General features: G+C 51.6%; 1 protein-coding gene across 47 annotated transcripts in view; it reads left to right on the forward strand.

Annotated features, from left to right (window-relative positions):
- Positions 1 to 24169, forward strand: part of PLEKHA6 (pleckstrin homology domain containing A6) — a 157397-nt gene that overhangs the window by 116705 nt on the left and 16523 nt on the right. For 15 of the 47 annotated variants that reach the window (XR_008510484.2, XR_008510486.2, XR_008510476.2 and 12 more), the window contains 15 exons: positions 134 to 336; positions 1907 to 2389; positions 3850 to 4366; positions 4830 to 4916; positions 6038 to 6091; positions 9968 to 10048; positions 10965 to 11033; positions 12310 to 12390; positions 12603 to 12752; positions 14118 to 14213; positions 15843 to 15954; positions 16565 to 16704; positions 18299 to 18448; positions 19738 to 19867; positions 20071 to 20177. Coding sequence is in view for 38 of the 47 variants with exons in the window: in XM_054522426.2 (XP_054378401.1) it covers positions 134 to 336; positions 1907 to 2389; positions 3850 to 4366; positions 4830 to 4916; positions 6038 to 6091; positions 9968 to 10048; positions 10965 to 11033; positions 12310 to 12390; positions 12603 to 12752; positions 14118 to 14213; positions 15843 to 15954; positions 16565 to 16704; positions 18299 to 18448; positions 19738 to 19867; positions 20071 to 20177 (2460 nt within the window). In the remaining 9 variants the exon portion in view is untranslated. The remainder of the gene's footprint in view (positions 1 to 133; positions 337 to 1906; positions 2390 to 3849; positions 4367 to 4829; positions 4917 to 6037; positions 6092 to 9967; positions 10049 to 10964; positions 11034 to 12309; positions 12391 to 12602; positions 12753 to 14117; positions 14214 to 15842; positions 15955 to 16564; positions 16705 to 18298; positions 18449 to 19737; positions 19868 to 20070; positions 20178 to 24169) is intronic. The other 32 variants (XR_008510510.2, XR_008510481.2, XM_063725762.1 and 29 more) reach the window with 16 other exon arrangements.

Raw genomic sequence — 24169 nt, forward strand, 5'->3', positions numbered from 1 at the left:
CTGGAGCCCTCGGGGTAGCTGCAAGCTTTCCTCCTCACCTTGCTCCTGAGCTCCGCATGGGGAAGAGCCTCAGGTGCAGGGAATGGCCCAACTGACTGCCCATTCTGTGGGTGTTGGTGTCTTCTCCCAACAGGTGACTGTGTGCTGGGTGGATGAGGCTGAGGCCAGCTCCACGCGCTGCCTCTCCCCACAGGCCGAGCATGCCGGGGTCCGCACCTACTTCTTCAGTGCTGAGAGCCCGGAGGAGCAAGAGGCCTGGATCCAGGCCATGGGGGAGGCTGCTCGAGTACAGATCCCTCCAGCCCAGAAGTCAGTGCCCCAAGCTGTGCGGCACAGGTGAGTGCCAGGGAATTGAGTGTGGGGGTGCAGGAAGAATAAAGAGGGGAATGGAAGACACACCCAGCTCTGGGCCATTGCTAATCCCAGTGTGCCTGCTTGAAGCCCTGGAGAATGTGTGAGCCATCTCCTTGCATCCAGGCGGGAGGCCTGGCTGAGTGATTTCAGAGCCTGAAGTCTCTCTTCCCCTAGTCAGCTCCTCCTCTTCTCTCTGAGCTGTGGGAGGCCAAGAGAAAAGCCAGGTTCCGTTAGGGCCTGGCCAGGAGCCAGAGGTCAGGGTCATTTGCTGGTTTTTCTCGGCTGTGTGTGTTAAGCACACCGCCTTTGGAGGAAAATAAACTCAGGGTTGAATCACACCTTGTCCACTTGGCTGCAGCGTGACCTCAGTGCAAGGGACTCATGCTCTCTGAACCCGAGGTTCCTCTGCTCAAAAACCAGCAAATATAACTCTACCTCATAGGGCTGTTGTGAGGCCTACACAGAGTGCGTGTAAAACACTCAACATGCAGTAAACTCTTAACATATGGCCTCTCCCATCGCCCGCCATCACCCGCGGTCTCAGCGTCTGTCTCTCCCTTAACTGGATGTGGAGTCTTGAGTTAGGTGCTAAGGGGGATCCAGGAAAAGGGGGCTTCACTGTGTAGACTCCAAGTCCACATATCTTAGAAATGTTTACCAAGCAATGTTTCAACAATCCCACTTGAATGTGTGGAGTTTGGGAAGCTGTAGGGGGAAAATTGTCACAAATTTCCATCTTCGCTTCAACCAAGGGGCATAATTCCAAGAGTTCATTCATTCGTTTCACAAATACTTACTGTAAATATAAACGTGTATAAGGCACTGTAGTGGGTGCTAGGAACACAGGGGAAGAAAGTCTGCCACGTTCCTACCCTTGTGGGGCCTGTATTCTCACGGAAAGTCAGTCCTGGAAGAAATGTGTTTTGGAGAAGGGAACTAGCGTGTTTATGTGCTTGTGAGTTTGAAAGCAGAAACTTCTGCTCCTGGTGCCCGCCATGTTTTATCTCACAGCAGTCCTAGGAGGGGAGCTATTGTTATGCCCATTCTGCTGATGAGGAGCCCAAGACTCTTGGCAGTTAAGTAACTTTCTATAGGAAAGACAGCTGCCCCGTGACAAGCCTTTGTCGCTGGAGTATCAAGGACAGTTACTGATGTGAGTGCAAACCCAGTTTGGGGAGCTGGGTCAGGGAGAGATTGCAGAGAGGACCAAGACTAGGTGAGGTTAGTCATGCCATAGCTTGAAGGCTGGGCTCAAAGCAGACTGGCAGAGGGGAGTGGGGTGGAGAATGACCTGCAGAGAAGACATGGGGGGCAGAGTTAACACAGCAGGTGTGGGCAGGGGCGGGTTAGGTTGTATAATAATTTCCCAGGCTGGAGTGAGAAGATGAAGAGGTGGGACTTAGGAAGCATAATTGGAATTCATAGAATCCTGGTTCCAGCCACCTCCCTGCCCATCCCTCCCCACTCCTCTTCTCCTTCCCAGTCTGGCACCCCCTGCCCCACTCCATGCTGGGCTAGAGTCACTGACAGCATCTCCCTTGGCATTCTGCAGCCATGAGAAGCCAGACTCGGAGAACATCCCACCCAGCAAGCACCACCAGCAGCCGCCCCACAACAGCCTCCCCAAGCCTGAGCCAGAGGCCAAGACTCGAGGGGAGGGTGATGGCCGAGGCTGTGAGAAGGCAGAGAGAAGGCCCGAGAGGCCAGAAGTCAAGAAAGAGCCTCTGGTGAAAGCCAATGGCCTCCCAGCTGGACCAGAGCCAGCCTCAGAGCCAGGCAGCCCTTACCCCGAGGGCCCAAGAGTGCCAGGGGGTGGGGAACAGCCTGCCCAGCCCAATGGCTGGCAGTACCACTCCCCAAGCCGGCCAGGGAGCACAGCTTTCCCGCCTCAGGATGGAGAGACTGGGGGACACCGGCGGAGTTTCCCACCACGCACCAACCCTGACAAAATTGCCCAGCGCAAGAGCTCCATGAACCAGCTTCAGCAGTGGGTGAACCTGCGCCGGGGGGTACCCCCGCCTGAAGACCTTCGGAGGTGAGGCATGCTGGCGGCTGGGGTGGGGCTGATACGGTGTTATGGCTAGAGCGTGCGAGTGGGGTCACAGCCCACAAGGCATCCCCTGTTGGAAACCTTCTGGAAGCAGGCTGAGTTGGGAAACCAAGCAAATCCCATGCTTCCTGGCTTGCCCAAATCCTGCCTGTCCCGTGGCTCCACCATTAGAGTCTGGCTGCTGTCCCTGATTCTTGGTTTCTCTGTCTGCTTCCTTCAGAAGAAGGGACGGAGCGCCCCAGTGCCTCTCCATGGCGTGCTGGGGAGCCCAGAACACAGCAGGCTTCAGGAGGGGGCCTGAAGTTGTTATAGTCATGCATCCATCCAAGCTATGAGCCCTCCTACAACATCCTCTCCTCCAGTGCTCCACCCACTTGAGACTCACTAACTGCCAGACCAACTCATTCCATTTTTGAACAGCTCTAATTGTTTTAAAGCCATGATTTATATGAAGTTAAAAAACAAAACAAAGTAGCTCATTGGTCCCAACATGGCCATCTATGACCATTTACTCTTTTATCCAATGACTGGCTTTGAAATATCTGGGGACATTTATTGGGCCCAATGGTGTCCCTCAGGGCAAACGGGCTGCAGGCTCCTTCCCTGGGGATTTGGGCAGCTCCAGGGACTGCAGGCCACAGCTTCAGGAAGGCCATGGGGCCCTGGAGGAACCTGCCCTCTAGTGGCCTGAGCGGCTGCGCATTGCTGGTGGTCTGGTGCCTGGGAGCATCAGGCCTGCTCTGGGGAGAACCACTTGGGATGAGTCCCAAGAACCTACTGGTTCTGTCCTTGACAAGATCATACAGTCAGGAAGCTGGGCATGGTGGCTCACACCTGTGGTCCCAGTTACTACTCTACACGTGGATGTGGGAGGATTGCTTGAGCCCAGGAGTTCAAGGCTGCAGTGAGACTTGATGGCCCCACTGTACTCCAGGCTGGTGACAGAATGGACCTCATCTCTAAAATAATATAAAATGGACCTTATCTCTAAATGGGGTCCTCATCTCTAAATCTCTAATGGACCTCATCTCTAAAATAATATAAAATAGATCAGGACGCCGCCCTTTCTTTCATCCCTCCTACGTTGCCCTCCTTCAGATGCCTGGTAGACTTTCTTCTATTTGCCTCTCTCAGAAAAGATCTGATAAACTGGTTCATGCTGAGATGGAGATGGCTGATAAGCCTTCACGTTTCTTCCTAGGGATATGTCATTTTAAAGAGACAAAGATTGAAGCTCTGAATGGTGCAGTGTCCAGCCTTGGGGAGCTGGTTGAGGAAGGGGGCTGTGAGGACAGGAGTCTTTCCCTCATCTCTGGAATAAACCTCAGCCCCTGTGTACCTATTCAAGCACCCTGCTCTAGGCTGGGGGACCTGGAGGTGGGGCTGGGGTGGGTGGAGGGGTGCCCGTGTTGTCTGCCTTCCTTACAATGTCCTCTCTCTCTCAGTCCCTCTAGGTTCTACCCTGTGTCTCGCAGGGTCCCTGAGTGCTATGGTCCCTACTCCTCCCAGTACCCCGATGATTACCAGTACTACCCGCCAGGGGTGCGGCCGGAGAGCATCTGTTCCATGCCAGCCTATGATCGGATCAGCCCGCCCTGGGCCCTGGAGGACAAGCGCCATGCCTTCCGCAATGGGGGTGGCCCTGCCTACCAACTGCGAGAGTGGAAGGAGCCCGCCAGCTACGGGCGGCAGGATGCCACCGTCTGGATCCCAAGCCCCTCCCGGCAGCCAGTCTATTATGATGAGCTGGATGCCGCCTCTAGCTCCCTGCGCCGCCTGTCCCTGCAGCCCCGCTCCCACTCTGTGCCCCGCTCACCCAGCCAGGGCTCCTACAGCCGTGCCCGCATTTACTCCCCTGTCCGCTCACCCAGTGCCCGTTTTGAGCGGCTGCCACCTCGCAGTGAGGACATCTATGCTGACCCTGCTGCCTATGTGATGAGGCGATCCATCAGCTCCCCCAAGGTGAGCCACCAGCCTGCCCTTCCTTCCTCATCCCCTGAGGTCCCCAGAAGCCTAAGACCATCTATTGAGAAAAGGCAGAGATGTGAGAGCATCTGGGCCACGGGGCCACTGGGCTGTGTGTCTGCAGGACCAGCAGTGCTGCCCAGGGTAGCCCCTGGCCTGTGGTTCCGTCTGTAGGAGAGCTGTCTTGGGGATGGCTTTGCCTCTTGAGTGGGAACATTGCTTTCTGTACATGCTCCCAAGTTGTGCCAGAAACCGTGCCGTCATATAAGAGGGCAGAGAGGGTTCTGTCTTTTCAAATCTTGAGGACCTGGACAGATCATTGCAAGGGGGGCTGCTGTCCATTTCAGTTTGGGATCTGCTCTGGGACTGAACACAAATACCTCTAACCTCGAGCTTCAGCTGGTGGGGAACTCCGTGTCCCAGCCAGACCCCTCACCTCTGCGATCCCTTTCTCTTCCAGTATGATTACCTGGGAGACAGGCGGCCAGTCCCTGCAGGACTGTTCCCCTACAACTACCCACCATCCCCCACGGTCCACGATAAGATGGTACGTCCTTTCTCCCCTCCACCTGCCTCAGGGCCTCCCCGCACCATGCTCTACTCAGGGTGGAGCTAAACTGGGGCGGACTCCAGGGACGCTCTGTGCCTAGTGCCTGGCCTGGCTGGTTTTTAGCAGCCTCTGGATACCTCCTCCCTCCCAGCCAAGACTCTAGCCCCAGTATCAAGTTTGGTGCCAATAAGCCCTTCTCCTCTGTGACACAGGCCGTGGAGGAGGGATGAGATCTGGGCGCATGTAATATCCTGGTCCCTCTCTTCTGCAGCATGCAGGAGAAGGGGCCTAGGCAGGAAAAATCAGGCCAGAGCTCCTAACAAGAAGCAAGATCTTCTAAATTTTTCCCCCTGAAGCATAGTTATTTCATGTTTGTCCTTTGCCTGGAATGCCACTTTTGGGGAGAGATACAAGCGATATGATTGAGGGAGAAAAAATTTTCCGAATTGCATCTCCTCCTTTTTCTCTGCCTCTTTCTACTTGTGTCTCTCCCTGGAATTTGTTCTCCTGAGAACTTTGCCACCACCTAGAGACCTAGATGAGATGCTCCGCTTGGGAGGGTTGGAGAGGACCACTGGGACCAACAGGCAGAATCCTTGTCCAGAAAGCCTGTTGCTGACTCGTTTCCATAATGGTACCAGGAGGCCAGGGTGGAGGAGGGCTGGGCAGGCTGGAGGCTAGGCGGCTGCTCCTTCCCCTCTCTGTCTGATTCTCACTCTGCCAGTGTCCACAGCGTATAAGCCTTGCCCACAGCAAACACACGCACCCAGAAACAACCGATTTTTCCAGAAAACTCAGAAACAGCTGCTAACAAGTGCTGCCTAAATTGCTCTGATGGCACTCACCTCTCCCAGGGAGGCCTAGGCAGACCTAGGAGAGATGGCGCTGGGGCCTGCGTGTGTCCCTCCTCTCCCTGGAGTGTCCAGTAGAGAACTACTTTGCCTGCCCACATCCTCAACCCCTCCCTTCCTGAGAACTCCTCAAGGGCAGAGGGAGAAGCCTCCCCTTGTCCTTGTCGCTAACTCTTAACTGCTTTGCTTCTTTTTTTATTGTTTTCTTTTGTGTGTTCCTGTTTGTTTGTGTTGCTGTTTGGCCTCTGGGCCTCGGGCTCCGGGTAGGATGAACTTTTAGATCTTCAGTTGCAAAGAAACCTAGAGTATTTGGATCAGCAGGTAGGCAGAGCTGGTGCCCCCCTTACCATCCCACTGCCTTCCTGTCGCATCTCTCCACTCCTCCCCACCTCCTCATCTTCCAGCCATTTGACAACCTTTGTTGGTGCAAGCAGGACACAACAAAGTGGCTTATGTTTTGGTTTGCGCCTACACACCCCTTCTCTTCAAAGCCCTTTAGGACAGCTGGGAGTTTCCTGGGGAAAGAAGCATAATAAGTAGGCACATGAATAATTAATGCCACCTCTTATTTCTCCAGTGCTCAGCTCAGATGGAACTGCCCCCAGGGGGCAGGTGGGAATTTGCATTTTTTTCTGGCGAGAGGAGGGAGTCGCAGAGTCGAGGGAGCTCTAGGCTGGGCCTAAAATGCTAGGGATTTAGTTCAGCCTGAATCTGGGAAATCATCTTATCATATTTTATAGGTTGTTGTTAAACTCCATAATTGGTAAACTGAGGCCTACAGACCCTCCCTAGGATGATTTTTAAAGTAATATTCACTCAGTGTATTCATTAGTTCCTCCAAAAGCCCTTTTGCATAAACAGCACGTGCATTCCTGAGAATTCAGTGCAAACTGAGGGAGTATTATCAACCCAGTTTTACAGGTGAGCAAGCTGAAGAGGCAGTGAATGTTCCATGAGCTGCAAGCAGTGGCTGCCTGGTCTCTGCTCCAGGGCTCTAACCCTTTCTTGTCTTTTAAGCTAAGGGAGCTGTGAGACTGAGTTTAGACAGGCTGGGGGTCAATATGCTGGGTATTTATATAAGCACACACTCTTAAGTTCAGATCTGTGCTACAAACCACGACCTAGAAGTACACAACACTGTCCTGTGGGGGCAGCCTGGAGGGGTAGAAATAATAATAATAATAACAACAGCTACAATAATTGGATGCCTCCTCCATGCCCCATACTATTCTAAGCACTTTTCAGATCTCTAACTCATTTAATCTTCACTATAACCCTGTAAGATGGATGCTGTTATTACCCCCATTTTACAGTTGAGGAAACTAAAGCACAGAGAGGTTGAATAACATGCCAAGAACACACAGCCAGTGAACAGCCGAGCTTGGACTGTGACTCCAAGCTTATGACCCAGTTTACAACCGAGGAAACATCTAATGTGTGACAAAGCTGCCATCAAACCTCATTAGGATGAGTTCATGCTCTTAAAGTTACAGAAAAAAAAAAATTTAAATTGAGATGCTATAGCTGCAACTGTTGGTTCTTCTAGTCACAAGCCATGTGACCCATCTCACCGGGGCTTCATGTTGATGTCGCAATTCAATTTTGTAATAGGCCTCAGGCACTAGGAAGCACCAATGTCCACAGTTCAATAAGCAGGGATGGCTCCTGGCCCTGGAGGCCATTGCATTCCAGCTCCAGAAGCAGCTCGTTGTGTCCACACCATGAGCATTCTGGGCCATGTGGGAACAGATCCCAGGATTCCAACTTGGAGCAGGGCCGGGAGGTCCAGGATCCTGCTGATGGGAAGCAAGATCCAAAGTGCCTTGCAGGGGTGAGGAGCAGGGCTCAGGGCCCACCCACCTCCAGATTCCTGAGCAAGCTGTCCTCCCTGTCACCCATGTGATTGGCTTTCTACTCCATCCACAATGCCCAGCTGTCCAAGCATTCAGTGCAGACAGCAGAGTCCCTTCCTGCAGGCTTTTGCCCTCACAGAGGGGCTGGGCCATTAGGCTGGGGGCTTCAGAAATAGCCTTCCAGAGGACTCCCTCATGGATAAAGGGTATTATTCCTTTTGTTTGTTTGTTTGTTTGTTTGTTTTGAGACAGGATCTCACTCTGTTGCCTAGGCTAGAGTACAGTGGCACAAACCTAGCTCACTGCAACTTCTACCTCCCAGGCTCAAGTGATCCTCCCACCTCAGCCTCGTGAGCAGCTAGGACTACAGACAGGTGTGCAGCCACCACACCTGGCTAATTAAAAAAATTTTTTTGTAGAGATGGGTGTCCTACTGTGTTGGCCAGGCTGGTCTCAAACTCCCAGCCTCAAGCGATCCTCTCACCTCTGCCTCTCAAAGTGCTAGGATTATAGGCGTGAGCCACTGTAGCTGGCCAAGGGTAGTACTCTTAAAAGGCAGTCTTGTATGATGAGAAGAGTCCAGGGCATAGTCAGACACTGCTGCTCTAGTTCTAGCTCCGCCATTTACAAGGAAGTTTTTTTTTTTTTAAATCTTGAAAAAGTCACTTAGTTTCTCTGGGGCTTTGTTTTCTCAATCATAAAATGGGCATTGTAGAACCTGCCCTTTCCTTTCAACCTCACAGATGTATTGGGAGAATCAAGTGGGGGTGCATATGTGAGCTCTTTGTCAGGCATCGCAAGGAGTGACAATCACCACTTGCTGCTGTTATTATTTTGTTTTTCCCAAACTCAAAAATATCAACGAGCACTTCTTACCATGTGTGAGGCACTGGGTTAGGTGGTTTCTTACAAAATCTAACATTTTGGAGAGACAGAAGGTAGCACACAAGAATCCTCCTAGAGGTAAGACCCACCTGTGCTGAAAGATCCCCAAAGCCGCAGCACAGGCGGGAGCAGGCCAGGATGAGAACACTCCTGCTCGCTTCCTCTACTGCTCTGGATCTGCTTGTTGGGGAAGGAATGAGATACCCACAGGTTACCGTGCAGGGATGGCTCCCGGCCCTCAAGGCCCTTGCATTCCAGGGCTAAAGAGGTAGAAAAATCAGTTCCTAGGAAAGCCTTTAGAAATGCTGCAGACCCTGCAAATGGGGTGGTGGGTGCCCTGGCCCTGCGTACAACATGTAGAAGCAAGGCTGTATTTGGGCCGCTGCCTAAAAGGGGTAAGAGGAAGAAAGGACAGTGTGGGTACAACTGAGACTGGAGAGTTGACGGAAAAATCACATGGGACCCTCTGAACAGGAACCTCAGATAATCTTCCCTAATATGGCTCTTTCCTCCCTTCCTCATTCACTTTCCCTTCCAGAAAGCTTTGCCTGCACAACCCCCTCTGTCTTCTGCCGCCTTCCCCTGTAGAACAATGGAGTTAAAGGGACACAGCCAAGGACATTCCCTGATATCTTCACTTTTTGGTCCTTTCCCATTGGAACCAGTGGGGGAAATGATGGCACTTCTGGTTGATTTGTTGGCCTGCCCTTTCTCCCACCCCTCCTTTCCCTTCCTCTTCCTCCTCATCCCGTCCTTTCTTCCATTTCTCTCTTTTTAAATTGGCAAATAGTCTTTCCACTTCCATGTTCCTAAAGATTCTTGAAATAGAAAGAATGTGTTGGAAACCCTGGTGTCCCTTTAATGTGGCTTGCTTGTTTTGGCCTCCTTGTTTGCTCCCTAATGTCATCTGAGATCCTCATGGATGCTGCCAGCCCAGCTCTGGAAACCGTGTTTAGCACTTTCTGCACTAGAGCCGAGGGTGGGGAGGGCAGGGGCAGGGAGAGGGGCCAGGCCTCTGTATCTGTGGTGGCCCATCCAAAGAGCAGGTCCTAGATTTCCTTTTTTGTTGTTTCACTTAGTTCAACTTTGGGGAGATCAATCTTCCAACTGCCTCTATGGTCTTTGTGAAAAGTGGTGTGAGAAATGAGATCAGGGCAGGGAGATGACAACCGTGGCCAATGCGGATGGGACAACAGCCAGGCACCCTGGGGAGGCCTCTGCAGTGCCTCCAGCAAAGTCCCAGTGGCCTCCCGGACACTTCCGTGGCCTTTCTGCAAGGACAGCTTCAATGCTGATCCTGAAACAGAGGTCACTAGGGGTGAGCAAGGAGTGAGGGCAAGCTCAGGGTGCTGGGGGAGCTGCCCTCCCCTGTTTACTGGGAAACAAGCACAGGTGGGTGAAGGGGAGATACCTACATGTGGGTCGGAGTGTGAATAGTCCGTTCCTTCCTCTGCTGCAGATGAGTGAGAGCGAGACTCTCATCAGTATGGTGAACCGCATGGTGGAAAACTCCTCCCCCAGGTCCCAACTCTTCATGCAAGTAAGACCTCTGCCTGGCAGCATGGTCCCTGCCAATGCCATTTCAGCTGCTTGTGCATGGTCGAGTTGCCCATCTAGGATAAGGCTCACGCCACCCAACCCGCTCATCTGCCTGGACACAGGCTTGGCCTGGTCTTCCTTCCTTAATTCCACTATGTCACCTCCATTCTTCACTTTCATGGGTAAACCCAAGGCCCATTTCCCAAACCATCAAAATAGCCAGCACCAACATCTCATGCCATGCTGGGGATCGCAACTCTGCTCTTGAATGTTCTGATTTCGATTTCATATTTGTAATATCTTGACAGACATCACTGGGGTTAAAGGCATGAGGGGTGTAATGGAACCATCTAATGTCAAAGGTGTATAGAATGTGCTGTGGTCACCAGATGTGGCATCCAGGCTAGGCAGCATTTGCTGGACCCAGAGATGCTTCTGAATTCTTGCCAGTTTTGGTTTAGACACAAGCCCTGGTGTTTAGTCTACTAGGGCAATAATTTTCAACTGTTCCCAATGCTCATTCCAACCATTCCCCTATGTCTTATCCCCACAGACAGCCATGGAGTTCACTGATGTTCTCATGGTGGTTACCAACAAGCCATTGGGAGCTGCACACCCTGCAGTCGCTCTTGGCAGCAGACCCTAGTGCTTGGGGGAGAGGAAATACAGAGCATGACTCAAGCAGAGTTCTGATCTCTCCGGAGTCAGCCTAGGACAACTGGGATGGGGTTAGGCCGGGCCATCCCAGGCTTCCAGCCAGGGGATGTAGAATGAGCTCAGGTCCCTGGAACAGAAGCTACCAGAGGTGATGGACCATGGTCTCTGGCAGGAGCACAGCGGGATTGTGATGTTAGCTTCCTATCCCTGCATACCCTCATCCTGCCCCTGCTGCAGTAACCGGCTTCATGTTCCTGCAGGTCCCTCCGTACCCAGAAGTGTTCCGGGAAAGCCTCCACACCTACAAGTTAAACGAGCAAGACACAGATGTAAGAGCAGTGCCCCCTGCTCCCTCCCTCCACTCCAGCCTCCCGCTGCTGTCCTCTGCGGGGGCAGTCTCTCCATCCATCTCTCTTCCTCTGCGGGGGCTGTCTCTCCATCCATCTCTCTCCTTCTGGTGGCTCTTCATACCTTTGATTCATGTCTTCTCTCACCACAAGATTCTGCCTACCTCCTCCTCATCCCCCTTCTTTTCTGATCTACCACCCACTCACCTTTCCCTCCCATGCTGGCTGTATCCATTTCTCCACTGAGCGCTCGGCCCTTTTGCCTACAGCAGTGAGATCTGCTTGTAACATGAATGCAGACTTTGTTGGGAGATAGATCAGTCAGTCTATTCTGTGCCCAGCATGGCGTTAGTCCCTACAGGTAACTAGAAAGGAGAATACGGCTATGCCCCTGCCTTCAGGGAGCTTCAGGGTAAGTGGGAAGTGCCAGGTAGCAGCAGGAGGTGGCAACACAGTATTCATGTAGTGAAGAGGAGCCATAATAGGTTCTGCCAGGTGCAGGGAAGTGAGGCCATGTGGGCTAAAGGTCAGGGACAAAACAAGCAGCATGTGAGTTAGGCCTTGAAGTTAAAAGGCCCAGAGGGTAAAATCTGACTCAGTAGAAAGGAGCAAAGCAGGTATTTGAGGAATGGCATGAATAAAGGTGTGGACTAGGAAAGCATGAGCCCTCTTTCTGGCCTCACCTGTCTGCTCCCCATCACCACTGGCCCTGCTTGGGTAGTGGATCTGCCCAGTGAGACTGGGAGAGGTTCTTTCCTGACAGGACTACACCTCAGAGGGAGGATCAGCCATCCTGAGACTTTGAAGGGAGGAGGGAAGAACAGGATCTTGAGAGAGAAGGGAGAAGGTTCTGTGGGATTGAGGGACAGTTTCTATTGCTCACTGCTTTTCCAAGACTCCTTGTTCTGACACCTGGCCCACCTCTTCAGTCCAGCCTAGGAGGTGAGGTCACATCATCTCCTCAGTCCTTTGTGATTGCAACCCTTGGAAGGATGGGAGTGCCAGAGTTTAACACTTGGCTCCCAGCCCTCTTAACCCAACTCACTTCCTCAGAGAGTAAGCATACCTCACGTCCCAAGATGAAGACCCATCTTCTTGTTCTCAGGAGCTACCAAGGGCAAGGTGAAGGCCCAGGGTTCCTCAGCAGGAGAAAGGAGGGGGTATCCAGAGGCCAGGCCTGTAACTCCCAGGTCGCCATCAAACTATGTCCTTCATCCCCTTCTTTCTCCCTCTCCTTCCCCACTCTCTGGGTCCCTAGAAGCTGCTGGGAAAATTGTGTGAGCAGAACAAGGTGGTGAGGGAGCAGGACCGGCTGGTGCAGCAGCTCCGAGCTGAGAAGGTGAGAAGCTGGGGGTGGCTTTAAGCTGGGGTAGATGGGCGAGGCTGGCTTGGAGAAGGTTGTGGGCTGCTGTCTCCAACCTGACTAACATGACAAAGCAAGGACAGCCTCCACTCAGCTGCCTGTTGAACCTCTAAGGGCTCAGTCCTCTGCTGTTCAATCCCAGAGAGTAGCTGTCAGGGCGCTTATGTCATTCCCCTGCCTTTCTTCAGGAGAGCCTGGAAAGTGCCTTGATGGGGACCCACCAGGAGCTGGAGATGTTTGGAAGCCAGCCCGCCTACCCAGAAAAGCTGCGGCACAAAAAGGATTCACTGCAGAACCAGCTCATCAACATCCGCGTGGAGCTGTCTCAGGCGACCACGGTAACCTAGGGAGCGGGGTTTGTGCACCCCACCTCATCAGCACTAGGCAGGAGGGCCACCACCTCCCAGCTTGTGCTGTCTTAGTCCAGTTTTCCTCAGAGGACAAGAGCTGAGTACTCCCGTGCAGAGGGGCATGAACAAAGACCTCAATATTGCCCTGCAAATAAATAGCAAGTCAGCCAGTCTGCTCATTCCAGTCTCCACCGAGGAAATGAGCTTATTTCCCACAAACTGTACCTGTACCTGGATTTCTTTGGGACAGCATGAAGTTGTGAGTTACTTATTTCCTTGGCTGTGCTAACACCTCTGCTGCCCACTTCTGTCTTCTCCCTCAGAGAAGCAAAGCACTGGCAAAAAGGCTGCGGCCAGCTGGCCTCAGTGGCTCACGCCTATAATCCCAGCACTTAGGGAGGCCAAGGCGGGTGGATCACCTGAGGTTGGGAGTTTGAGACCAGCCTGACCAACATGGAGAAACCCCGTCTCTACTAAAAATACAAAGTTAGCCGGTCGTGGTGGCACATGCCTGTAGTCCCAGATACTCAGGAGACTGAGGCAGGAGAATCGCTTGAACCCACGAGGCAGATGTTGCCGTGAGCCGAGATCGCACCATTGCACTCCAGCCTGGGCAACAAGAGTGAAACTCCATCTCAAAAAAAAAAAAAAGGCTGCTGCCCTGGTCACTACTTCCCAGCAGGTAAGGGCAGACCTTCCGACACAGACTGCTTAGAGAATGGCTCCAAGAAGCAGCAGAAAAAGCCCCATGAAAGTGTGGCTCAGAAAGGAGGAAGCTCTCTAACCTCCGGATAACAAATATCCTCCTTCAGGCTTTTTTCTCTTTGACCTCCACTTAAATTTTTTTTTTTTTTTTTTTAATGACAGGGTCTCACTGTGTCACCCAGGCTGGAGTGCAGTGACACAAACACAGCTCACTGCAATCTCGACCTCCAGGGCTCAAGTGATCCTCCTGCCTCAGCCCCCAAGTCACCAGGACTACAGGGGCGCGCCACCATGCCCAGCTAACTTTTGTAATTTGTAGAGATGTGGTCTTGTCATTTTCCCCAGGCTATGCCCTCTACTTTTTATCCGCTAATCTGGGGAGAATAGGAGGGTATGGAAGTGATATCATCCCTCTCCATTTTCTCTTTATTTTAGTTGGTGGTGGGATGGGCTGTTACATCTCTTGTAAGGCTAGTGTTTGGCTGTCACCAGAATGTCTCAGCCTGGTGCCCTTCTCCTTCCATCCCTCCATGCTCTCTTCCCCAGATCTTCATGCCTCTGGTACCCTGGCCCCAGGGTCCATTGCAGGATAAGGAGGAATGCCTTGGTGATGGTGGCTTTCTCAGTGAACACCTCTTTCCCCCGTAGGCCCTGACGAACAGCACCATAGAGTATGAGCACCTCGAGTCTGAGGTCTCTGCCCTGCACGATGACCTCTGGGAGCAGCTCAATTTGGACAGCCAGGTGAAGAAGGGCCCTTGAGCTGGCGGGGATTGGGATGTGACTAAAGATGAGGAGTTGGCCTCGAGACAAAAGCAAAGGTTCTGGCCACTGATAACAGACTCTAAGTTTCAGGATGAAGATAATGGGATGCTTTAGGTTCATCTCACAGGGGAAGGAGCTAAAGCTGAAGCTTGGGAGACTTCAGTTAGACACAGGTGTTTTATGACTGAAAGGATTTTTTTTTCCTCTTGGGATGGGGTCTTGCTCTGTTGCCCAGCTTGGAGTGCAGTGGCGCAGTCACAGCTCACTGCAGCCTTGACTGCCCCGGGCTCAAGCAATCCTCCCACCTCAGCCTCCTGAGTAGCTGGGACCACAGTCATGAACCACCATGCCTGGCTAGTTTTTGTATTTTTTATAGAGATAGGGTCTCCCTGTGTTGGCCGGGCTGGTCTCTAACTCCTGAGCTCAAGTGATCCTCCTGCCTCAGCCTCCCAGACTGCTGGGATTACAGGCATGAGCCACTGTGCCCAGCAGGATTTAAAAACAGACGTGTAAATATAAATAACTCAGGCATTAGAAGAGTGGGCGCTGCGGGAGCAATCTGCTCAGGAATTTTTAGATAGGAAAGAGGCTTTTCTTCCTGGGGTGGGTTAGAAACAGTCTGCCCGGGGGCAGGAGGATTGACCTGATGATCTTGGGGAGTTCTTGTTCTTTTCTTCCCTCTGCCTTTTCTTCACCCAGGCCCTGCCTCTTCTCTAGCTAGTTTGCAAGCCCTGTCTCTCTGATGCAGTTAACACCCTGGTTTCCCCCATTTTCTTCTGTTTCCCTCCTGGCAATGCCACTTACCACCCCTACCTTGCAGCTGGTTAGGTAGGGTGAAGACCCACCTGGTCCAGAGGACCCAAATACCACCATGTCCCGTGGCCAAGCCTCACTTGAAACAGACATTTTAGGAGGGGGGATAGAGTTGTGGTCAAGGGCACTAATTTTCGGGTCCAAATAGACCCACATTTAGATGATGGTCATGCTGCTTACTAAATAGATGGCCTTAGGTGTGAGTCTCTTCATCTCTGAAGAGGGGGCTGCTGCCCTTATCTCCTAGAGTCATGCAGCCAAAATGAGTTAGCACTGTATATGCAAAGTGCTTAGCATAGTGCCTGGTGCTGAGGGATGCTAAATACGTGGGAGGTCTTACCTTTTAGACTGTCAACTGTAATTGAATTCATGACTCTTCAGACGTACGCTGGGAGTGGGTATTAGAAAAGGGCTGTTTGGATGTAAAGAAAAGCAGTAAAATGGAAGCTCTTGCCCCACGAAAAACAGGATACCATAAAGTGTTCACTTAGATGGGCATTCACTCAAAAACCACCCATGTTTCCCCTGGGGGAACTCAGAAGGGTGCATCCTCAGTCTTGGTTCAGAGACATGGGCAATTTTGGGGTGCCATCTCCTAGAGGCTGAAGAGCAGAGGCAGCCCATGGGAAAGATGACTGCTGGAGGGGCGTGTGTGTGTGTGTGTGTGTGTATGTGTACAGGGTGCCTGCCTCCTGCTGGACCAAAGGAATGTGGGTTCCGAGGGGTCTGGGCTGAGGAAAAGGGCTGGACACTCCTCATGGCCATTTCCTTTGACTCACTGTGTGGCTGCTTCAGAATGAGGTGCTGAACCGGCAAATCCAAAAGGAGATCTGGAGGATCCAGGACGTGATGGAGGGGCTGAGAAAGAACAACCCCTCCCGGGGCACGGACACTGCCAAGCACAGAGGTGGGTGCCTCCTGTGCCAGCCTCCTAGGCTTCCTGCCTCACCAGGAGTGCTCCAGTATTTCTGGCCTCCATCCCACTCCTGCCAGCTCACACTGTGTTCAGAGCCAGGCAGGGTCTTCTTGGGACACCAGAATCTTCCCCTGGGTTCTAGGGTGGTATGTACGGCTCCCTTACCCCCTGCAGAATAGACCAAATAAACAACTCAGAGACACTGTTGACCCTGACACTCTAAAGTCCTCCCCAGAAAAGGTCAAAAGCATCTAAGCCTCCCCAACCCCCAAGCACATGGGCCCACTTGTGACCTGTGACCGCTACTGTAGAGTTTTCCTTGAGCCCTGGGACCTCAGACTGGCTTTCCTTGACACCTCAGGGACAACAGTATCATTTCCATCTACCATCTTCCCCAACCAGCACACCTCTCAACAGCCAGCCTGTGGCCCGAGAACCTGTAATGAATCCCTCTGGCAGTCCCAGGTAGCCCTGCGACACTAAGTCTGCCCTTCCACATCCCTGGATCTGGCTTCTCCCTGCCACCTCCACTCACAGTGCCCATCTACCCACCAGGCCGCACCCCTCCTCCATTGCTCACCCATCCCTTGTTTCCCCCAAGGAGGACTTGGCCCCTCAGCCACCTACAGCTCCAACAGCCCGGCCAGCCCCCTCAGCTCCGCCAGCCTCACCAGCCCCCTGAGCCCCTTTTCACTGGTGTCGGGCTCTCAGGGGTCCCCCACCAAGCCTGGCTCCAACGAGGTAAGTTGAGAAATGGAGTAGAAGGTAGGTGGGGGAGGGAGGACCAGATCCTCGTTTTTCTGAAACTATACAACTTCTGTGCCCATCTCTTCCCCACAGGCCTCCAGCCCTAGTGCTGGAGCTCTTTGTTTAAGGAGGTAATTCTCACACCCCATTTTGTGAACTTCTCTCCAGGTTTCCCCTTTACCTGTTCTCATCTCCATCTGTCATCTTTAGCTCCCTTGCAGTGAAGCCTGTTCCTAGGCACCAGGATGGATAGCAGACAGCATGCATTTCATAAGAATTTAAATCCAGGATGATGCCAGGATAGCAACAGGGTTAAGGGTCAGTGTGGGGAGCTGTTTCCTAGTCAGTCAATCAGCAAGTGTTTTCTGGGGCTCGACTGTGGGCATGGGGTGCCATGAGGCCCTCTTAGAAAGATACACACGTGGCTGGGCGCGTAATCCCAGCATTTTGGGAGGTCAAGGCGGGTGGATCGCTAGGTCAGCATATAGAGACTGTCCTGGCCAACATGGTGAAACCCTATCTTTACTAAAAAAAAAAAAAAAAAAAAAAATACAAAAATTAGCTGAGCATGGTGGCGCATGCCTGTAGTCCCAGCTACTCAGGAGGCTGAAGCAGAAGAATTGCTTGAACCCAGGAGGCAGCGGTTTCAGTGAGCCAAGATTGCACCACTGTACTTCAGCCTGGTGACAGAGTGAGACTCCATCTCAAAAAATAATAATAATAAATAAAGAGGCTAGGTGTGGTGGCTCACGCCTGTAATCCCAGCACTTTGGGAGGCCGAGGTGGGTGGATCACAAGGTCAGGAGATCAAGACCATCCTGGCTAACATGGTGAAACCCCGTCTCTACTAAAAAATACAAAAAATTAGCCGGGCATGGTGGTGGGCGCCTGTAGTCCCAGCTACTCCAGAGGCTGAGCCAGGAGAATGGCGTGAACCTGGGAGGCGGAGCTTGCAGTGAGCCGAGATTGCGCCACTGCACTTCAGCCTGGGCGACACAGCCAGACTCCGTCTCAAAAAAATAATAATAATAAAATAAAAAAGAAAAATAAAATAAAGATATGCACATGTGCTCAAAGGCTTCACTCAGGGAGCCCAGCATCCTATGGACCAAGACCAATTCATAGGAACATGACGGCGTATGTCTCAATATTAAGCCACATGGTTCAGACTATAAATGCCCTAATGTTCCAACAGACAGTGGGGCCTAAACCAGGCCACAGAGCAGCAAGACAGGGAGAGGAACAAGGGAAAGGCATTCTAGGCAGGAGAGTGGGTGGAAGCAAAAGAGTGGGAGAGGAGCTGCCTGGCATGGGGGCGAGGCAATGAGAGAGCTTTGGGGAAAACTTGGGGAGCAGTGGGGAGTGGTGGACAGGTAGAGGCTGGGTCAAGGAAGGCCTTGAAGGTCAGGCAGAGAGTTAGCTGCAGAGCTGGCACTCTCTTCAGGCCACGGGTGGGAGTGCAGTGGTCCCAGGGGCCCACCCAGGTCTCCAGCAATGTTGTTGTCTGCCTCCTGCTAACACTCTTTTCTCCTGCTCTCACAGTGGCTGCTCTTGTTCCTCCTAATGCTCTGGCTTCTGTCTGCCTCAGGAACCTGGCCCGCCTCGGCCTCCCCTCCCCAAAGCCTACGTCCCCCTGGAGTCTCCTCCAGCCGTCCCTCCACTCCCTAGCGAGAGCCGCTTCTGGCCCTACCCCAGCTCCCCTTCCTGGCACCGCAGTGGCGAGACAGCCAGGGGGCAGGTACCCATCACCCTTGGGTCCTGGAGGGTGGGGCAGGGGACAATGGGCAGAGGGCCAGGCCACGGGGCAAGGCAGGGCCCTGGAGTCATTTTCCCCATTAATTTTCCCAAAGTTCGGTTTCTACGGCGCCCCTGCCCAGCTGGACTCTGGGATAAGGAAAGGATAGTTGAAGCCATCATACAGGCCATCTTTCTGTGCCTTTTTGCTTTCTGTAGGTGATGGGGACATGAGTTACTGCTCCAACCCCAGGCTCATGGGCAGCCAGTGTTTGTGGGTGCTGGTATTATGCCCCACTCCGTACCAACATGACCAGCCAATGGGAACTGAGTGATACTCCCAGCAGTGCCATTCCGATCCCTTCGTGTGCCCATCCCAGGCCCCACTCCACCCATGCTGTCTCTCTGCCTCCACCTTGTATTGTATCCTCGCTGGGTTTCATGAGTCCCTGGAGTATAAGGATATAGGCCCTTTTCTCTCCTGTTCTGGCTCATTCTCTCACCTGCATCCCTAGCCAAGATCCAGGAGATATGTAGTTAGGCTTGGAAGAGGTTGTGTGGTGAGTAGAAAGAGTCCTGTGCCTAAAATTGGAAAACTCATATGCTCATCTAGGTTTAGCTATGTATAATTTGCATAACCCTTGAGGGTTTGCCTGGTGAGATGGGCAGAGCAGGTAATGTTACCCGTATGTGACAGGTGAAGAAAGGGGACCTCTGTTCTCTAGTCTCTGGAGTTGCTGACCTTTAGCCTGGTCTTCTTTTTGTATTCTTCTCACTGACGCTTAGATTCTTCAACTGTACCATGGGAGCAGTGGCTCAGATGATGGCTGAGGTCTCTTCTAGTCTCTTGATTTTGTGAGCCCACACACTAAGTACCCTTTTCATTTTCCTAGAATCCTGGTACCAAGGCCCGCCTGGTTCTGTTTGCTCATGTCTTGGGTAGGATTCCCTACAGGATCCTCAGAGATTCCCCACCAGCCATTCCTTGACTCTGGCTCACAGCAAGTCTGTGGTTCTTAGTGCCAGCCAAGACGAATGGTCAGGTTGAGGGGCCTCCTAGGGGCCATGAGCTCTCATTCCCCAAGATGGCCCATCATTGATCAGTCTTAAAGTGCATGAATGGGAGGCTCCAGTGCATCCCTGTCCGCCTCCCAGGTGGCACACAGAATTTCCTTGTTCCTTGTATCTGCAAGGGTTTGAGCTTCAACCATTAAAAAACAAAGAAACATCACTGGGGGCCAAGTTCCTAATAGCCATACTAACATCAACCATCTTCTCACCCTTTCTCCCCAGCCCAAGGCAAACTATGAACAAAGCAAGAAAGACCCCCACCAGACATTGCCCCTGGACACCCCCAGAGACATCAGCCTTGTGCCCACCAGGCAAGAGGTAGAGGCAGAGAAGCAGGCAGCTCTCAACAAAGGTACTTTCTGTCCCATCTTCCCCTAGAAGTAAGGCAAGGATGCTCAGGGAGGAGCCCCGGGTGCTCATTCACACCCAAAACCCGGTGCCACACCCTGGGCTTTTTAATCTCGGTGGAGAGTGGGGCTGAGCTTGTCTCTGAGAAGGAGGCTTCCTGCCTTCCTGCTTTCCATGAGGCCCACTGGCTACTCTGTCTTTCTGCAGTTGGCGTTGTGCCCCCTCGGACAAAATCGCCCACTGATGATGAGGTGACCCCATCAACAGTGGTGAGGAGGAATGCCAGTGGGCTCACCAATGGACTCTCCTCCCAGGTGGGTACCTCTGCGAGTTCATGCAGGCCTGAGCTGGGCTGCGAGCCCAGGGGCCTGTGTGTGTACCCACTCATCTCCCTCTGCTGTTCAAGAAACTCAGGGCTAGAGAGGAAGGTGGAACATGTGAGAGGAGGGGCAAGAGCCCCACTGGAGGAGGAGCTCTCCTGCAGGGAGATGTGTCAGGGGATGAGGAAGCTATGCTGCATTAGTCAGGGTTCTCTAGAGGGACAGAACTAAAAAGATATATAATATATATGTATAAAGGGGAGGTTAGTAAGTATTGACTTACATGCTGACAAGGTCCCACAATAGGCCGTCTACAAGCTGAGGAGCAAGAAGAGCCAGTCTGAGTTCCAAAACTGAAGAACTTGGAGTCCGATGTTTGAGGGCAGTAAGCATCCAGCATGGGAGAAAAATGTAGGCTGGGAGGCTAGGCCAGTCTCTCCTTTTCATGTTTTTCTGCCTGCTTTATATTCACTGGCAGCTGATTAGATTGTGCCCACCAGATTAAGGGTAACTCTGCCTTCCCCAGCATGTTAATTTGTTTTGGCAACACCCTCACAGACACACCCAGGATCAATACTTTGTATCCTTCAATCCAGTCAAGTTGACACTCAGTATTAATCATCACAAGTCCACCCCTTGTCAACTTGAACCCATACGCATCTCCTGAGATCATACATAATCTTCAAATAAAGACAATAATAAGGTCATAATTACACCTCACATAATACGACTATCCTTTGTACAACAGGAAATGCACCAATCCCCAACCCAAATACTATCACATAAAGTTAACAATACATCAGTGCTGATGTGAGGTCAATAAATCCTATGTCATATGATAAAGGAAATAAAATAAAGATATTTCCTTAGCACAAGTGTATATATGCACAAACATATTTTTAGCAAAAGAAGGAGGAAATACTCATGACCATTACAGTCCCTGCTTCTGCAGCTAGTCACGTGATCATAGCTGGTATTGATGACTACTTTCTTCTGCTATCCATTCTGTATTCACTTTGCCTTCAGCAAGCACCTCAGCAGGTCGTGGTGTTTTTCCTGGTGGAGTGACCAAACCTTCATTCCTGAGGGATCTGGGCCATTTGTAGTCCTGCCTGGATTAAGCTGTTGTAGTTTCCCATTGACCTTAATCACAGGATCTCTTAATACTAAGAGATGCCCTAATGGATCTCCTGTATTCCATGCATATTCTTCCTTATTTCCATTGTGGAGTGGTAGACTGATTTCATCTTGATAGTCCGGGTCAGTCACCCCAGCCAACACTATAACTCCCTTCTTAGCCTGTTGATTTAAAGGTAGGAGGAGCCTAAAGTGTCCAGGTGGCAATCTTAACTTCTAGTTTAATGGAATTGTTGTGTTTCCTGGTAGCAGCATTCCTCCCTCTGGAATGAAGACCTGTAGGCCAGCAGAACATAATGTCATGGGAAAAGGAAGCAAAAATTTTGTTAGTGGATCACTAGGGGTGATGGTGAGTGGTGCCACTTCCACTTCCACCCCTTGATTCCTGGACCCATAAATCTTGGCTATGGGAGAAAAACTACTACATATTGGATGCTGATTCAGAACATACATGGCCTTCTGAAGAACTTTGCACCAGCCCTGCAAAGTACTGTCACCTAGTTGGTGGTGTAATTGTGACTTCAAAAGGCCATTCCACCGTTTTATCAATCCAGCTGCTTCAGGATGATGGATAACATAGTAAGACCAGTGAATTCCATGAGCGTGAGCCCACTGCCACACTTTTTTTTAGCTGCAAAGTGAGTGCTTGGTCAGAAGCAATGCTGTGTGGAATAGCATGACAGTGGATAAGGCATTCCGTGAGTCCATGGATGGTTGTCTTGGCAGAAGCATTGCATACAGGATAGGCAAACCCATATCTGGAGAGAGTGTCTGCCCTTTCCATGATGGAAGAGGTCCAATATAATCAACCTGCCACCAGGTAGCTGGTTGTTCACCCCAAGGAATGGTGCCATATCAAGGGCTCAGTGTTGGTTTCTGCTGCTGGCAAATTGGGCATTCAGCAGTGGCCACAGCCAGGGCAGCCTTGGTGAGTGGAAGTCCATGTTGCTGAGTCCATGTGTAACCCCCATCCCTGCCACCATGGCCACTTTTTTCATGGACTCATTGGGTGGCTGGGAAAAGAGGCTGAGTGGTGTCCACAGAACGGGTCATCCTATCCACTTGATTATTAAAATCCTCCTCTGCTGAGGTCACCCTTTGGTGAGCACTCACATAGGATACAAATATCTTCATGGTTTTTGACCACTCACAGAGGTCCATCCACATACCTCTTCCCCAAATTTCTTTGTCACCAATTTTCCAATCATGCTTCTTCAAAGTCCCTGACCGTCCAGCCAAACCATTGGCTACAGCCCATGAATCAGTATATAATCGCACATCTGGCCATTTCTCCTTCCATGCAAAGTGCACAGCCAGGTGCACTGCTTGAAGTTCTGCCCACTGGGAAGATTTCCCTTCACTGCTATCCTTCAGGGATGTCCTGGAAAGGGGCTGTAGTGCTGCAGCTGTCCACTTTTGGGTGGTGCCTGCATATCGTGCAGAACCATCTGTGAACCAGGCCTCAGTCTTCTCTTCCTCTGTCAACTGATCATAGGGAACTCCCCATGAGGCCATCAGTGCAGGGTAGAGGAGAGAAGGCATGGTGGCAGGAGTGGAGGCCGTGGGCATTTGAGCCACTTGCTCATGTAAGTTACTTGTGCCTTCAGGACCTGCTCGAGCCCGATCACGTATGTACCACTTCCATTTGATGATGGAATGCTACTGTGCACCACCCACTTTATGGCTAGATGGGTCAGAAAGCACCCCGTTCATGATAGGCAGTTCAGGTCACATGGTGACTTGGTGACCCATAGTCAAACGTTCAGTTTCCACCAAAGTCCAGTAACAGACCAAGAGCTGTCTCTCAAAAGGAGAGTAGTTAGCTGCAGAAGACGGCAGGGTCTTGCTCCAAAATCCTAGAGGCCTCCGCTGTGATTCACCTATGGGGGCCTGCCAAAGGCTCCAAACAGCATCCCGATCTGCCACTGACACCTCAAGCACCATTGGATCTGCTGGGTCATATGGCCCAAGTGGCACAGCAGCTTGCATGGCAGCCTGGACCTGTTGCAGAGCCCTTTCCCGTTCTGGACCCCCCTCAAAATTGGCAGCCTTTCAGGTCACTCGATAAATGGGCCAGAGCAACACACCAAATGAGGAATATGTTGCTTCCAAAATCCAAATAGGCCTACTAGACTGTGCCTGTTTCTTGGTTGTAGGAGGGGCCAAAGGCAGCAATGTATCCTTCACCTTAGAAGGAATATCTCAACAGGCCCCATACCACTGTACTGGAAATTTTACTGAGGTAGAAGGTCCCTGAATTTTAGTCGGATTTATTTCCCATCCTCTGGCATGCAAATATCAATAAGTCCAGTGTGTTTGCTACTTTTTGCTCACTGGATCCAATCAGCATAAGGTCATCAATGTAATGAACCAGTGTGATACCTTGCGGAAGCGAAAAGTGATCAAGGTCTTTCTGAATAAGGTTATGACACAAAGCTGGAGAGTTGATACACCCCTGAGGTAGGACAGTAAAGGTATATTGCTGGCCTTGCCAGCTCAAGGCAAATTGCTTCTGGTGGGCCTTATGGACAGGAATGGAAAGAATGGAAAAAAGGGCATTTGCCTTGTCAATGGCTGCATACCAGGTGCCAAGAGATGTGTTAATTTGCTTAAGCAATGAAACCACATCTGGTATAGGCAGCTGCAATTGGAGTCACCACTTGGTTAAGCTTACAGTAATCCATTGTCATTCTCCAAGATCCATGAGTCTTCTGCACAGGCCAAATGGGAGAGTTGAACGGGGATGCGGTGGGAATCATCACCCCTGCATTTTTCGAGTCCTTGATGGTGGCACTAATCTCTGCAGTCCCTCCAGGGATGTGATATTATTTTCGATTTACTATTTTTTT

This window comes from Pongo abelii, chromosome 1 (genome assembly GCF_028885655.2).
Source record: "Pongo abelii isolate AG06213 chromosome 1, NHGRI_mPonAbe1-v2.0_pri, whole genome shotgun sequence".
Taxonomy (NCBI): Eukaryota; Metazoa; Chordata; class Mammalia; order Primates; family Hominidae; genus Pongo; species Pongo abelii.